The sequence below is a fragment of the Sapajus apella genome, unplaced genomic scaffold, assembly GCF_009761245.1.
Source record: "Sapajus apella isolate SASKATOON/1434 unplaced genomic scaffold, GSC_monkey_1.0 scaffold49, whole genome shotgun sequence".
Taxonomy (NCBI): domain Eukaryota; kingdom Metazoa; phylum Chordata; class Mammalia; order Primates; family Cebidae; genus Sapajus; species Sapajus apella.
The window spans coordinates 16,929,166-16,942,824 of record NW_022436989.1 but is presented as its reverse complement, the minus strand read 5'-3'; the positions used below and the strand labels follow the sequence as shown (position 1 = coordinate 16,942,824).

At 45.1% G+C, this 13,659-nt stretch overlaps 1 protein-coding gene and 1 non-coding gene across 2 annotated transcripts in view; one reads left to right on the top strand and one right to left on the bottom strand.

Moving 5' to 3' along the window:
• Positions 1–4,728: 4,728 nt before the first annotated feature.
• Positions 4,729–4,790, bottom strand: LOC116526211. Its single transcript, XR_004258027.1, has one exon. It is a non-coding gene; the product is annotated as a U7 small nuclear RNA (small nuclear RNA).
• Positions 4,791–10,664: 5,874 nt separating this feature from the next.
• The window catches only part of GALNT2 (polypeptide N-acetylgalactosaminyltransferase 2), a 213,692-nt gene continuing 210,697 nt past the window's right edge, over positions 10,665–13,659 (top strand). The window contains 2 exon segments of the mRNA XM_032242362.1: positions 10,665–10,817; positions 10,819–10,869. Coding sequence (XP_032098253.1) covers positions 10,743–10,817; positions 10,819–10,869 — 126 coding nt within the window. The 5' untranslated portion in view covers positions 10,665–10,742.

The following is a 13,659-nucleotide window of genomic DNA, read 5'->3' as shown; positions in this document are numbered from 1 at the left end:
TTAATAGTAACTTCAAAATATAATCTAATATCCTTTCATTTATTCTCAAATTGGAAAAGTTTGCCCTTTGATCAGACGATGACTTCGCTTTCCAAAATGGAATTCTAGTCCTAGTTCCTTACAAATCCATTAGGATTTACAGGTATAGCCAAGATGTTCAGTTCGCATAAGGTAGTTGCGTTCTCTGGTTCTGGGATGACGAAGGGTTGTTCAGGCCCCTGGAGTGGGTTGTTTTTAGGATAGACCAGGTCCATCAAGCAGGACCAGGGAGATGTTTCTTTGAGCCCCTGAGGGTTGCCACGAGCCCCACATGGTTGTTGGAGTTTCTAAAGCCCACAGATCCACGATGGATGCTTGCTCTGTCTCTGTCTAAAATCCGTGTTTCTACTCTCCTTTGTCTACTTGCATTGGCAAATGGAAACACTATACACTAGTCAGCTCCACTCTCGGCAATGATTCAGTAGGCCTGGGATTGGAATCTCAAGAAATTTTATTTTTAAAAAGCTCTCCAAGATCTGCAATCTGGCAGGGGGAGGGGAGAACGGAAAATCCCTCACAAGTTACGTGGTCTGCCTACACAGCTTTGCACATCTTATGTATATGTGTTTGTGGGTTTCTGTAAAATGCCTCCAATTATCTTTGGAAGTGAGTGGAGTATAAACTATAAATAAACGAGAGACTTTCTCAGAACATCTATGTGTTGTGGGACCAGTCTTGGGAACTCTGCAGCTGAAGGTGGGGCTGGGGGAGAGAGGCTGTGAACGTTGAGGGAGATGACCGGCTGGGACTGTGTTTGGTGCTGCCATTGACTAATTATGTGGATGGTTTTGGACAAGTTGCCTGACTTCTCTGAGCCTCAGTTTGTCATCCTCTAAGATGAGCAGAGTAGTATGCAGCTCATGAGGCTGTGGGCTTGTTCATATGAAAGTGCTTTGTAAACTACAGGGCAGGAGACTCAGTTGAACCAGAGATAAGTTCACCCAAAAACCTGGATCTACCTAGGGGCCTGTAGGGATGGGCACACCAGGAACTGGCTACTGCATGAGCTTCAGGGCCTCCTGGGAAGAAGCTTACCCTAAAGGAAAGTAGCAATCACAGCAATCACAGAAACGGGAAGGGGCATTGTTTGGGTTAGGGAAATGCCGTCCAGGGCCAGGAGGGTTCCATTGGCTCCTTCCCCCAGGGTGTAGGGAGAAAGGGCTCTGTTACAAGAGCACACATGAATGAAAAGCACTGGCTGGTGATCATCTGTGTGGAATGTAGACAGGGCAAGGTGCCCATAGCCCCTGGCACTCCTGACACTAGCCTCCTCCTTCGTAGGCCCAGCTCTCAGGCTCATCCTGGGGCAGCCTGGGCCTGTGGGGCATCAGCAGAGTGCTGGCTGGTGGCACCGCAACATATTCCCTGGGAGCCTTAGATGAGAGGGTTACACAGTGGAGACGGTGGGGACAAGAAGACTGCCCTTCAGCATCCCTTAAGCGCCAGTGATGCTGTGCTTGATGGAGTTCCTGCTCCGTCCCATCCAGGTAACCACAGTCCTGTTTAATGGGGAAGATTCCATTCACCTGGCATGTGGCCAAGGGCTTCCAAGTGACTCACTCTCCCTGACTGCTACTCACTGAGCTGCCTTGGGCAAGGCACTTAACAGCATTCTGCTATGAAACTGAGATAGTGAGAGCATTTACTTGATAGGACTGTTGTGTGAAGACTCAATAAAATAATACACAAACGGTGCCTGGCATATGGTAAGCACATCATTAATGTTTATATGTTCAGGACAATCGACTCCGTTAACCTAAATCACATTGATAAACTGTTTCTCAGTCACAATTCAAGTCAAGCAATTTCCGGGAAGAGAGCAGCAGGTGGTCAACACTGTCTGCTGGGTATGGGGGTTTGGAGCGCAGTGCCACTAAGAGCTGCTCACTGAGGATAGAACTGTAATACTTCAAAGTGTCCCCTCTCATTTAAGACAGCCCATTGTGGGTCCTGGGAGTATGATAGGGCCTGGGCTAGGCTCTTTAATGTCTCCTTTTTATGATAGCCACCATAGAGGTGTGCTTTCAGTTTGGTGGGAGGGGCATGTTAACAAGAATTATCCAATTTCAGTGTTAATATTTTGTTCCTTTTAAGCAGTCATAATTTTGTGTCTCCTTTTCTCCTGATTGGGCATTGTCCCCTTTTACAATATTTCAGAAAGAGAGAAATTGGACAGTCAGATTATTGTGCAAAGTCACAATGTATCACTACATTGTACAGGGCTCCTGCCATCTCTGGCAACAGTAACTGGTACAGTGAGTTGGCAGCAGAAATGCTGAAGCTACAAATATGCTGCTGGTCTCACAGTACTATACAGTCAGGAAAAAGCCCTCAGGGCTTCTGGCATGAAAATATTACATTGATAAATGACAGCCAGGATGCTGAACAGTCCTCGGGTCTGACAAAAGGGCAAGTCAATGTGTATAGAGTTTCCTACTCAGCACATGACCTGTAAACACTAGAAATCACGCACAGTGGTTGAAAGTGTCCGTGGAGATGTGTTAGGAAAGTAAGTGAAGGTAGAAGAAGTGGTAAGGCGAGGTGTATGCATGCTGCCCAGGGAGGCACGCTGTGTGTAGTTTAGAGGCTTGGGCTGTGGGGTTGTTGCAGTGGAATGTTTTCAGGTTTCTGCCTTTTTCCTAATCAGCAGAATGAAACTCCAAGGTCACTGCATGGCGAGTAAAACCCTTTTGAAATAAAATGATTTCAAACTGACAAAAACAGTTGCAAAAATAGTGCAGGGAATTCATGTATGTCCTTTACCCAGACTTGCCATTATTAAATATTTTGCCATATTTTGTTTTTTAATCATCCTCTGCCTATATTTTTCCTGAATCTTTTGAAAGCAGCTTGTGTGTCATGCCCCCTTAACCCTTGACAGTTTGGTTTATATTTTCTAATATATATTATATTTCCTAACATTCTTCTATGCAACTATAGTACAGTTAGCAAAATCAGAAAATGTAACCGTGGTATATCGGACTACTCTGTTACCCACTCCACAGTCCACAGTCCTGTTTCGTTCCTTGTCCTACTCATGTTCTCCATAGTATTTTTACTCTCCACTACCGGGGCTTTATTGCATTCAGTTATCACATCTCTTCAGGTCCATTAATCTGGGACATTTCCTTACTCTTTCTCTGTCTTTCACAATAGACAAAGTGACATTTCTGAAGAATACAAACTACTCATTTTATAGAATGTTCCCCAATTTTTTTCCTGATATTTATTCACAATTCAGGTTATACATCCTTGGCCAGAATACAAAAACCGTGATGCTGTCCCCTTCTCAGAGTCTCTCTGCAGACTCAGAATATCCATCTGACCCTCATGAGTGGTGCTAGTTTTGAACACCTGGCCAAGGTGCTACCTGTTTCTCCACGACCTACTAATTCCCCCTCCTCCTCACCACCACCACCCACACCCGGCAATGAATAATGTGTCTATTATGCAACTGAAAATGTCTATTGAAAGATATTTGAAGACCTTGTAAATCTCCTCCTTTTCATCAAACTCCTCCTCCACCAACCACTTCAGCATCCACTGAGATATCCTCTCTAAACAAACTTTGTGCCATGGTTGTAAGATAGTGATCCACATGTCTATCAGTTGGCATTCTACTCAAAGAGTTCTCCCTTCTCTCCATTTGCTTATTATTAGTGTGTACTCCTAGATTTCTACGTTATTCATTGTTTATTTTGATGCATATATTGTCTTAGATTTAGCCAGTGGAGTCCCTTAAAGCTGGCTCCTAGGTCCTTTTAACATTGCGCTCTGTCTCTCTCTCTCTCTCTGCTTCTTTCTCTCTCTCTCTCTCACTCTCTCTTTCTGCCTTTCCTTACTTTCTAGTGCAACAAGATGTTCCAGGCTCATTTAATACCCTCTAGGCACCGGTCCTGGAATTATTTCTCCAATGAAATCTTACAGTGGAGAATGGTATTTAGAAGCCAAGATCTGGGTGCAAGGGGTGCTCATTGCCACTGGGATATTATTAATCTTGGCCCTTAAGTGGACACATCTAGGAAATATGTATGTATATTTGTTTAAATATGCATACATATGAGCACAGATACATGCGTGTGTGTTTTTGAAATAAGGAGTTCATACTGTTATCTCTAATTCCAAATCTACTCCATAGGGATCTTTCTTGCCTTCTTCCATCTTTTACTGTGTCTCCCTTCTCCCACAGTGAAAATCCTAGCTCCCCAAAACAATGCATTTTCTGGTTTGCTCAATTGCATACTATGCATAAAATAATTTAATTGCTGCTCCCTTAATGCTATGAAAAAAATAAAGTGCTTAAAAATTCTTTGCAGTACTAGGCTGAGAGCACATAGCTGACATACTTTGCTTAAAGTTATGAAAATTAGTTTTTTTTTAACCCTTATGTTATTCATTTATAATATAATCGGATTCAGTTACTTCTGTTTGGATTCAGTTTTTATTCCTCTCCCCTCAACTTTCTTGATTTTATTTTTTAATATATAGAACACTATCATGTTTCCAAAATTAAGCCTGGAAAAACGGTATACTCAGAGAAGTGTCAGTCCTCCTCCTATCCCTTCTACCTCTCCCTCCCACTCCTTCTAGGTAACCAATTTAATTGTTTTCTGGTTTACCACTATTGTGTATGTGAGTGTGTATGTGTGTTTTGACAAAATATGCGGATACATTTATCTTTTCTTTTCTGTATGTTTTCCGGTGAAAACCAGCAAACGTTCTAGATAAGTTCTAAAAGAGCTGTAACAATTACATGTATGTTTTCTTCTACTCCCTTCTTTCTTACAAAAGAAAAGTAGCAGATGATGTGTACCCTATTGCAACTTCCTTTTTTTATTTAACAAAATATCCTGGAAATTATCCTATATCTGTTCACAGAAGTCTTCCTTATTCTTTTTATTATAGTCCTGCCAACAGAATGTTTTGTGAAGCTTTTAATTTTTTACCGGTTTGATGGGAAGATAAATAGTATCTTTGTAGTTTAATTTACAACGCTATTATAATTTACAACAACAAATGTCTTTTCATATGTTTATGGACTCTTCTTTAGATCTTTACTATGAATTGTCTGTTTATGCTTTTCCCCATTTTTTTATAGAAGATTTGGGGTTTTCCCTTAATGTTTAAGTACTGTATATATCAGGGATATTACCCTTTTATCTATAATGTGTGTGGAAATAGCTTCTCCCAATTTGTCATTTGTGGTTTTCTCAAGTAACATAAAATTTACCATCATAACCATTTTTAAGCTTATAATTCTGTGCCATTAAGAACATTTACCATCCATCTCCGGACCATTATCATTCCAAACTGAGACTCAGAACTCATAAACAATAATGAGAACTCTCCATTCCTCTCTTCCTCAAGCCTCTGGTGACTGTCATTTTACTTTATGTCTCTATAATTTTGATTACTCTAGGAACCTCAGATAAGTGAAATCATTCAGTATTTGTCTTTTTGTGTCTGGATCATTTCATCTAGAATGTTGTCCTCAAGGTTCATCTATGTTCTGATATGTGTTAGATTTTTCTTCCTTTTTAGGGCTGAATAATATTCCATTGTATGAATACACCACATTTTGTTTCTCCATTTATCTGTTGATGGATATTTGTGTTGTCCCACCCTTTGGCCACTGTAAATAACACTGCTATGGACATGGATGTAGAAATATCTGTTTGAGTCCCTGCTTTCAATTCCTTCATGTATACAGCCAGAAATGGAATTGCTGGATCATATAGCAATTCTATGTTTAATTTTTTAAGGAATCACTACACCGTTTTTGACAGCAGTGCACAAGGGTTCCAATTTATCCATATCCTCACCAACACTTGTTATTTATTTATTTATTTTTTAATGTTTTATAGGCCAGGTGCAGTGGCTCACGCCTATAATCCCAGCACTTTGGGAAGCCAAAGTGGATGGATCATGAGGTCAGGAGTTCAAGACCAGCCTGGCCAATATGGTGAAATCCTGTCTCTATTAAAAATACAAAAATTAGCTGGGCGTGGTGGTGTGCACCTATAGTCTCAGCTGCTCGGGAGGCTGAGGCAGAAGAATGGCTTGAACTAGTGAGCCAGAGGTTGCAGTGAGCCGAGATCATGCCACTGCACTCCAGCCTGGGTGATAGAGTGAGACTGCATCTCAAAACAATGTTTTATATAATAGCTATTCTAACGAATATGAAGTATCTCACTGTGGGTTTTTGTATGTTTTTTTTTTTTCATAATCAATACCGAAGGTACATTACAGTTTATCCTCATGAATTATCATTGTTCTCATGACATACACTTTGTCCTTGCAGTTTCGACTTTGTCTTTCAAATGCCCCATGTCACATCTAGCTATTCTTCTGATTACCAGGTCTACAAACTACAGACCTGCCCCATGTACAACGGAAAGACTTCCATAACATGTCTTCTACCTCTAACATTGTCTAAAGTTTAATCCCCGTCATATATCCCTTATTCCATCAAAGTAGTAATAGTTTTACTTTGCAGATGAAATCCTAATGATATACAATTGACACCTGTTTAGGAAGTGAGGTTTTTGGCTATGAATTGTCCCTCTTTGTCTCACAGAATGTTTTTTGGCCTATTCTGTTTGATATCAGAATCACAGCAACTGGGGTGCTGTCATTTTTAGAGTTGGGGTTTCCTTTATGGCTACATTTGAAAATCTTTTCTTTTAAAGGGCAAACTGAGCCCACTTTGTAAATTGGAATGACTGATGTGGTTTGTTCTCAGCTCTGTCATATGGTTTCCTATTATGACTACTGCATCACTGCACGACACTTAGTGTGTTTCTTTCATTATTTTCTATGTATTATTTGCTATTTTTAGCACTTTTGGGACTTTGGAATAGGTTTTCCAATATTTGGGAATATGTATATTTTGTTTTATTTTTATTTATATTTTAGATATATTACCCTTACTTCTTATTTTTTATTTCTAACTTTTTAGCATCTAGTCTGGCAGTTTTCTATGGCATCCTTTCACTCCTACCTGCTACTGGTAGGAGTAGCAGACAATGATATTATTCTCTTTTCCCTTCACTCTTTCCCTTCTTCTCCAATTGTCTTTAGTTGCACCTGTTTCAAGTTTATTAGAAAGTATAATGTGTATACACTAGTCTTCCACCTACTGAATATACAAAATACTCTCCATTAGTCACGCCGCTGGCTTCCTCAGCTGTCTCTTGGTTGGAGGAAGCTCATTCACTAAGATTTCTCATGAAAGGCCCATGTGTGTGATGGTCTCTGAATTTTTGCATTCAGATCACCTCTGTTTGCCTGTAATGTTGACACTTGAGGGCTGGGTATAAAAAATCACTGCCTAGTACTTTTTCTTTTGAGATGGATTCTCGCTCTGTCACCCAGGCTGGAGTGCAATGGCATGATCTCGGCTCGCTGCAACCTCCACCTCCCAGGTTCGAGACATTCTCCCACCTCAGCCTCCCAAGTAGCTGGGATTACAAGCACCGTCCATCATGCCTGGCGAATTTTCATATTTTTGTAGAGATGGGGTTTCACCATGTTGGCCAAGCTGGTCTCGAACTCCTGACCTCAGGTGATCCATCTGCCTCAGCCTCTCAAAGTGCTGGGATTACAGGCATGAGCCACTGTGTCCGGCCTGCCTGGTACTTTTGTTCCTTGATAATGCTGCTTCACTGTTACCTGGCTTTGCATGTTGCTGTTCAGAAGTCTGATGCCATCATAAATTTTTATCTCTATAAGCAATTTGATCTTTTTTGCCTTTAAAATGTAATCGTTTTACTAGAATATATGTTGGAGTCAATAATTCCAGACCATTTCCCCACCATGGAAATCATAGTTAAAATTTTCCTTATTCAGCCAGGCGCAGTGGCTCATATCTGTAATCCCAGCACCTTGGGAGGCCAAGGTGGGCAGATCGCCTGAGGTCAGGAGTTTGAGATCAGCCCGACCGACATGGAGAAACCTGTCTCCACTAAAAATACAAAATTAGCCAGGTGTGGTGGTGGGTGCCTGCAATCCCAGCTACTCAGCAGGCTGGAGGTTGTGGTGAGCCGAGATTGTGCCATTGCACTCTAGCCTGGGCAACAAGAGTGAAACTCCACTTAAAAAAAAAAAAATTCCCTTATTCCTGGATTATTTTCTGGGGTTATAGTTTTAACATTAATTAGACTTTATTGTTTGGTGTTTGTACTTTAGGGGCTCCAGTTAAATGTATTTTAGTCCTTCTTTCCTGGCTTTTATTTTAACCTCTTTTCTCTGAACCTTCCTACTCCTAGTTTCATATTATTTTCAATTTCTTGATAGTTTTCTTGCCATTCTTCAGTGTCCTTTTACATATTTTCATTTGAATATATTCACCCTTGGGCACCTTGTAATTCTTCTTTGTTTCTGGAATAGTTTTTGTCATTATTTCCAATTTCCTGCTTGAATTTGCTCAACCCTTGTCGCAGTTCTTCCTAATTTTTGTCTAATGTGTCTTTAGTTTTTGAAATTTCTTATTCTAGCTATATAGGGGTGTGTGTGTTTGTGTGTGTGTATCCAAATACATGATACTTTGTTCAGTTTTTTATGTGGTATTGCAATTGTCTTATGCTTCATGGTTTTTATTGTGAAGGTTTTCATCACAAAAAAATGTTATGATTTATTTTTCATCATCAGAAATGTGATTACTTTTCTGTTTTCTTTTTGCAGAATCTTTACATGCAGTTGATTTGATGTTTTCCTGTTACTAGGCATTTTGAGGCAGGGTTCCCAGTTCAAGAGCGTTCTCTTTCATCTGTGTACCGAAATGCAGTTTTTAATAGATAATGTTGGTGTTTGGGGAGGAACTGTCTGTCTTCTCTTTTATTTCTGCAGGATTAGTAATTTTCCCTTCTGACTTCCTTCTTTACCTTCATTGCCAGGCCTCTGAAGGACATTATCTTTTTCCTATTTATCTGACTTTTTCCCGGAAGTAAGTCTCCTTCAAGGCTGTCACATCTTGTCCCATTTTCTTTGAAATCTCTTCCCTTGATCAATAAGGCACCTGACCTCTGTTCAGTTTTTAGTTCTTGGTGTTGGACTTCCTCTTTACGGAGGTGACAATCCTGTGCTTCACTTAAGTCCTTGGCAATAGTGGAGGGAGCGCTGTTGGAATTTTATGTCTTTTCTTTCTTCTACTTAAGCAATTTGAAGTTCAGTTCATGCCATTCTTTCCAAGTAGTGCTGAAGGCTTGTTTTTGTTTTGTTGAGGATGTGGGTAGGGACTCATATTCAGGCAGCTGCCATTATCCTCTGACTAGAAAGCTCCTGAAAACATTTAATATATCAAGTACTAAGTAACATTTCTCTCTGTTTCTCTTTTTTTTTTTTTTTTTTTTTGAAACGGAGTCTCACTCTGTCGCCAGGCTGGAGTGCAGTGGCGCAATCTCCACTCACTGGAACCTCCGCCTCTCAGGTTCAAGCGATTCTCTTGCCTCAGCCTCCCGACTGGGATTACAGGTGCCCTCCACTACGCCCAGCTAATATTTTGTAAATTTAGTAGAGACGGGGTTTCAGTATATTGGCCAGGCTTGTCTTGAACTCCTGACCTCGTGATCCGTCCACCTCGGCCTCCCAAAGTGGTGGGATTACAGGCGTGAGCCACCGCGCCCGGCCAGGCACATTTCTCTTTTCTTAGCAACACTGGAAACTTTGCGTGTTACAAGGGCATCACCAAGGTTACATAGATTCTGTTACAAGACACATCGTTTTCTGGTAACGTTAAAGATGCTTAGTGTGCTTTTTAAAGAAAGCAACAAATGAGAATGAAAAGATTTTAAACAATACATAATTGCCTTCCTTCTTCCTCATTTCGTGTTTATTTAAAAGAACAACTCTACCATTGATAACTCCGTCACCCACAGAAAAATGCTCTTTTTAAAATTATCTTCTCATTTCCTACCTCAAAAACTCCGTCTGCCTAAATAGATAAATCGATACCAGTGGGTCAGGAATGGTTTGCTACAAGATGAGTGAGAAAACTGCAGGAAGCGGCAGCAAAGTCGGGTTCTGACGGGCGGTTTGCACCAAAAACTCAGCTCAGTTGGTCAATAAGAGCAAGCCCGTTAAAGGTCTGAGGTGGCCCCAAAGACCAAGGCTAAAGAGGTGACAGTCTGGGCAGGAAGCGCCGAGGTCACTACCGCCCCTGTAACCGAGAGTCCCCGTGTGCGTGAGCACGGCTGTGTGCCCACGTGTGCGCGCGCTCCAGCCCGGTCCCGGGGCAGCCACCTGTCACTCACGGGGGACGGGGCGGCCTGCGGCGAAGCACGCCGCGGGGGGGTAGGCAGGCGGGCAGCACGAGGACCGAGGAGGGGGCGGCGCCCAGGCTCTCCCGGCGAGGCCCTGCCGGCGGAGCCCGGCGTGCTGCAGCCATGGAGACGCGGCAGTCCCCTCCCGCGGCCCGCGCCCCGGCCCCCGCAGCCGCCGCCGATTGGTCGCCCTTTGCTCCCTGACCCCCTCGCCGCCTCCGAGGCCGGCGCTTCCTGCTCGGGCGCCGCGCGGCGCCGCCGGCCCGGGGCGGAGCTCGGGCGCCGAGTGCGCGCCGCCGCGGAGCAGCAGCCCCGCGCGGGAGGAGGAGCCGCCGCCGCGCCCTTCCCCTTCCTCCGCTCCTCCCCCGGCCCCCACCGCGCCCGCGGCCGGCCCAGGCAGCACTCGCGAGCAGCGGCGGCCCCGCCGGCGGCCGAGTTGGGAGAATGCGGCGGCGCTCGCGGATGCTGCTCTGCTTCGCCTTCCTGTGGGTGCTGGGCATCGCCTACTACATGTACTCGGGGGGGCGGCTCCGCGCTGGCCGGGGGCGCCGGCGGCGGCGCCGGCAGGAAGGTGAGTGGAGCGCCCTGCCGCGGCCCGGCCCCTGCGCCCACCTCCACCCTGCATCCCGCACCCTGCGCCCCTGCCCCTGCCCCTGCGCCTGCTCCTGCCTCCCGCCTGCTCCGCGCCGCTCCTGCTTTTCTCCGCCCGGACCTCGGCTCGCGCCGCCCGCCCCCGCCCGGGGCCTCCGCGCCGAGTGCCCAGGGCAGGGGTGCACCCGGCCCCTCTGTTCACGCCGGGCTCCGAGAGGGCGGACCCCGCAGCCTTCTCATCCCTCCGCCCCCTCCCGTGGACGTCGCCCCTCTCTCTGCTTGTCGTAATTCGAGTCTGGTCCGGCCGCCGGGAGCCCCATCCCCTGCGGTTGGAAGTTTAGGGATGGGGGTGTTGGGAAACACAAAGGGGGTGGGGAGGAGAGAAGAGAGAGGCGACCGCCTTTCCAGCGCGTCATGTGCAGCAGAGAGAGTCCAAGTTTCTTTTCAGCCCTTTGATACGAGCGGCTGCAAATCCTCGCTCCTTTCCCTCTGTCGCTCCGCGGGGGGTGGGTTCCGTGTTTCTGCCACCTTCTCTGCCCTTTACCTTTGGGGAGCAGGGGCGGCCACTCCCGTGCCAAGTAAAGCCCAGGGCCCGTGCGAGCCGGGGCAGTGCACCCCTGCGCCCCGAGCGAGGCCAGTCGGGGCCGTTCCCTTGCGGCTCCCGCGTTACCTTCTGCCCAGCCGGGCCCCCGGCCCTCCCGCGCGAGCCGGACGTGGCCTCCTGAGCTTGCATTTTCCATCCCCACTCCCCGCTACGGGGAGAATCTCCCTTCTACGGATATGTTTTCAGCATGTTTTGGGGGCCGAGTGATCCGGCAGTGGGGACTGTGTGAGCTGCTCTGCGGTTCCGCGTCCTCGTCCAGCCTCCCCGGACGGCCGGGCCTTGGGCATTCGGGAGGATGATGAGCGCTGGGAGGAGCCGGGACTGTGCGATCCTGGGGCCGGGAGAGCAGGGCATCGGGCTGTGGGCTGGAACACAACGGCTGGGGATGTTTGTAGTGTTATACTGGTTCCTCGGCTTTGAAAGCAGCGTTATCCCTTCCCAATTCCCGTAACCCTCATTGCTGTGACATTTAGTGTCACTGCAAACCCAGGAAATTCTGAGTTAATGGAGATGGACCACGGGTGGTTGGGTTGGAACAAGAGAGTGGTATCCTGAAACAAGCCAGAGGGGACTAACTAGATGAACAGACTTCAGCTGTGAAGTCAAACCCCTGAAAGTCCACACTGGGGTTTGGCCGCTTCAGAGGTTTTCTCTTTGCTTCATTCATTCATTCATAGCTGAAGATGTTAGATGGAATGGGTATCTTGTTTGGTTTCTGGTAAATTTCATGAATTTGTTTTATCTAGAGCGGTAGAAATGAAGCCGCCTTTCCATGTGCTGAATCGGCCTAGCTTGCTTCTGAGCTGACATTGTACTCTTCGCGCTCTTTGTTAAAAAAAAAAAAAAAAAAAATCGTATAGGTAGTATACCTGAAGACTTGGTTTATTCTTGAACAGTAAAGAGCATGCAGCCAGCAAAAGCCGTGCAGTCCTTTCAAAACTATAGTCGTGCCAAACTGGAATGATTTTTAAAACTTTACTTCTCAGTAAACTGTGCCTTGGCCACTCTGCATAGCCTGGTGTCCTGATAAGACTTGGCAAAGCTTTCTGCCTTTCATGTGAAGAAAACCAAACACATAAGCCACCCTTGGCGTTTCTCTTTCCTTAGTCTGCCACTTTCATTAGTACACGTGATTAGAAAGAGCAAGCGCGCTGTCTGCCTCCTGGAGGCTGATTCCTCACTCTGGAGGGCTTCAGTTGCTGAATGGTGTGAGGGGTCTTCCATGCAGAAGTCTTCAGACACTCCTGGAGTGTGTGTTCTTAGTTTAAAAAAAAAAAATCCAAGAATTTCTTGTGGGCTGGTGGCAATATAGAAAAGTACAGGAAGAAAAAGTGGGGGAAATGAACAATTACACATAGATTGGTGATTTGGGATTCTATTCTTTCTGTCAACGAACCATAACATTTAATTCTAGCCCTTAGAATGTTTTGGTGATTTGTCTGTTGGGGAAGAGGTGTGTGAATGCAGTAGCTTTTGAAATTGCAGTGGAAGACTCATTAACTTCATGTGGTGGACCTCGGGTTAAAGAGAAGCCTTAAGATGGTTTCTGGAGGGGATAAATAGAGCCCTGGTGTCTTGAATGCCTGATCTACAGGAAAATCATGTAGTCTTCTGTCCTCCTGAATTGTTTCCATGGATTTAGAGACTAGAAGCATCTCCAAATTTAGTTCATTCTCATACCAAAAAAAAAAAAAAAAAAAAAAGTGGTTTGTTTGGCTTGTAAAGTATGGACATAAAAAAGAGAGTGGGCCATGCATGGAAAGGAAGGATTTAAATGCTAACTATAGTTTAAATTTTAGAGATAAGTGGACCTAGGTGTTTTCTCCTGCTTTATACTGTTCAAGTCAGGGCTCTCATTCCGTATTTTGCCAATTTCTACACATCCTGATGTTTTTCGTAGGGTACCAGACTATACTATTGTGCTTTAGGAATCGTCTGAGGGGAGTCCAACTAGGATTTCTGCTGCTTCAGCAGCCCGGCCCAGGCTTGTCATTGTGTGCCCTGCCTGTTAAGTAACTCATCACAGAACTGTTATTCTCCACTTGGCAAAACCCAGACAGGCAGCTCACCTCAGATTGCAGGTTTAATAAACTAAGCAGGAGGGAGTGCTGAAAACCAATCTGAGGCACTGCTGCGCAACTCAGGACTCAGCGCCCAGGCCCAGGA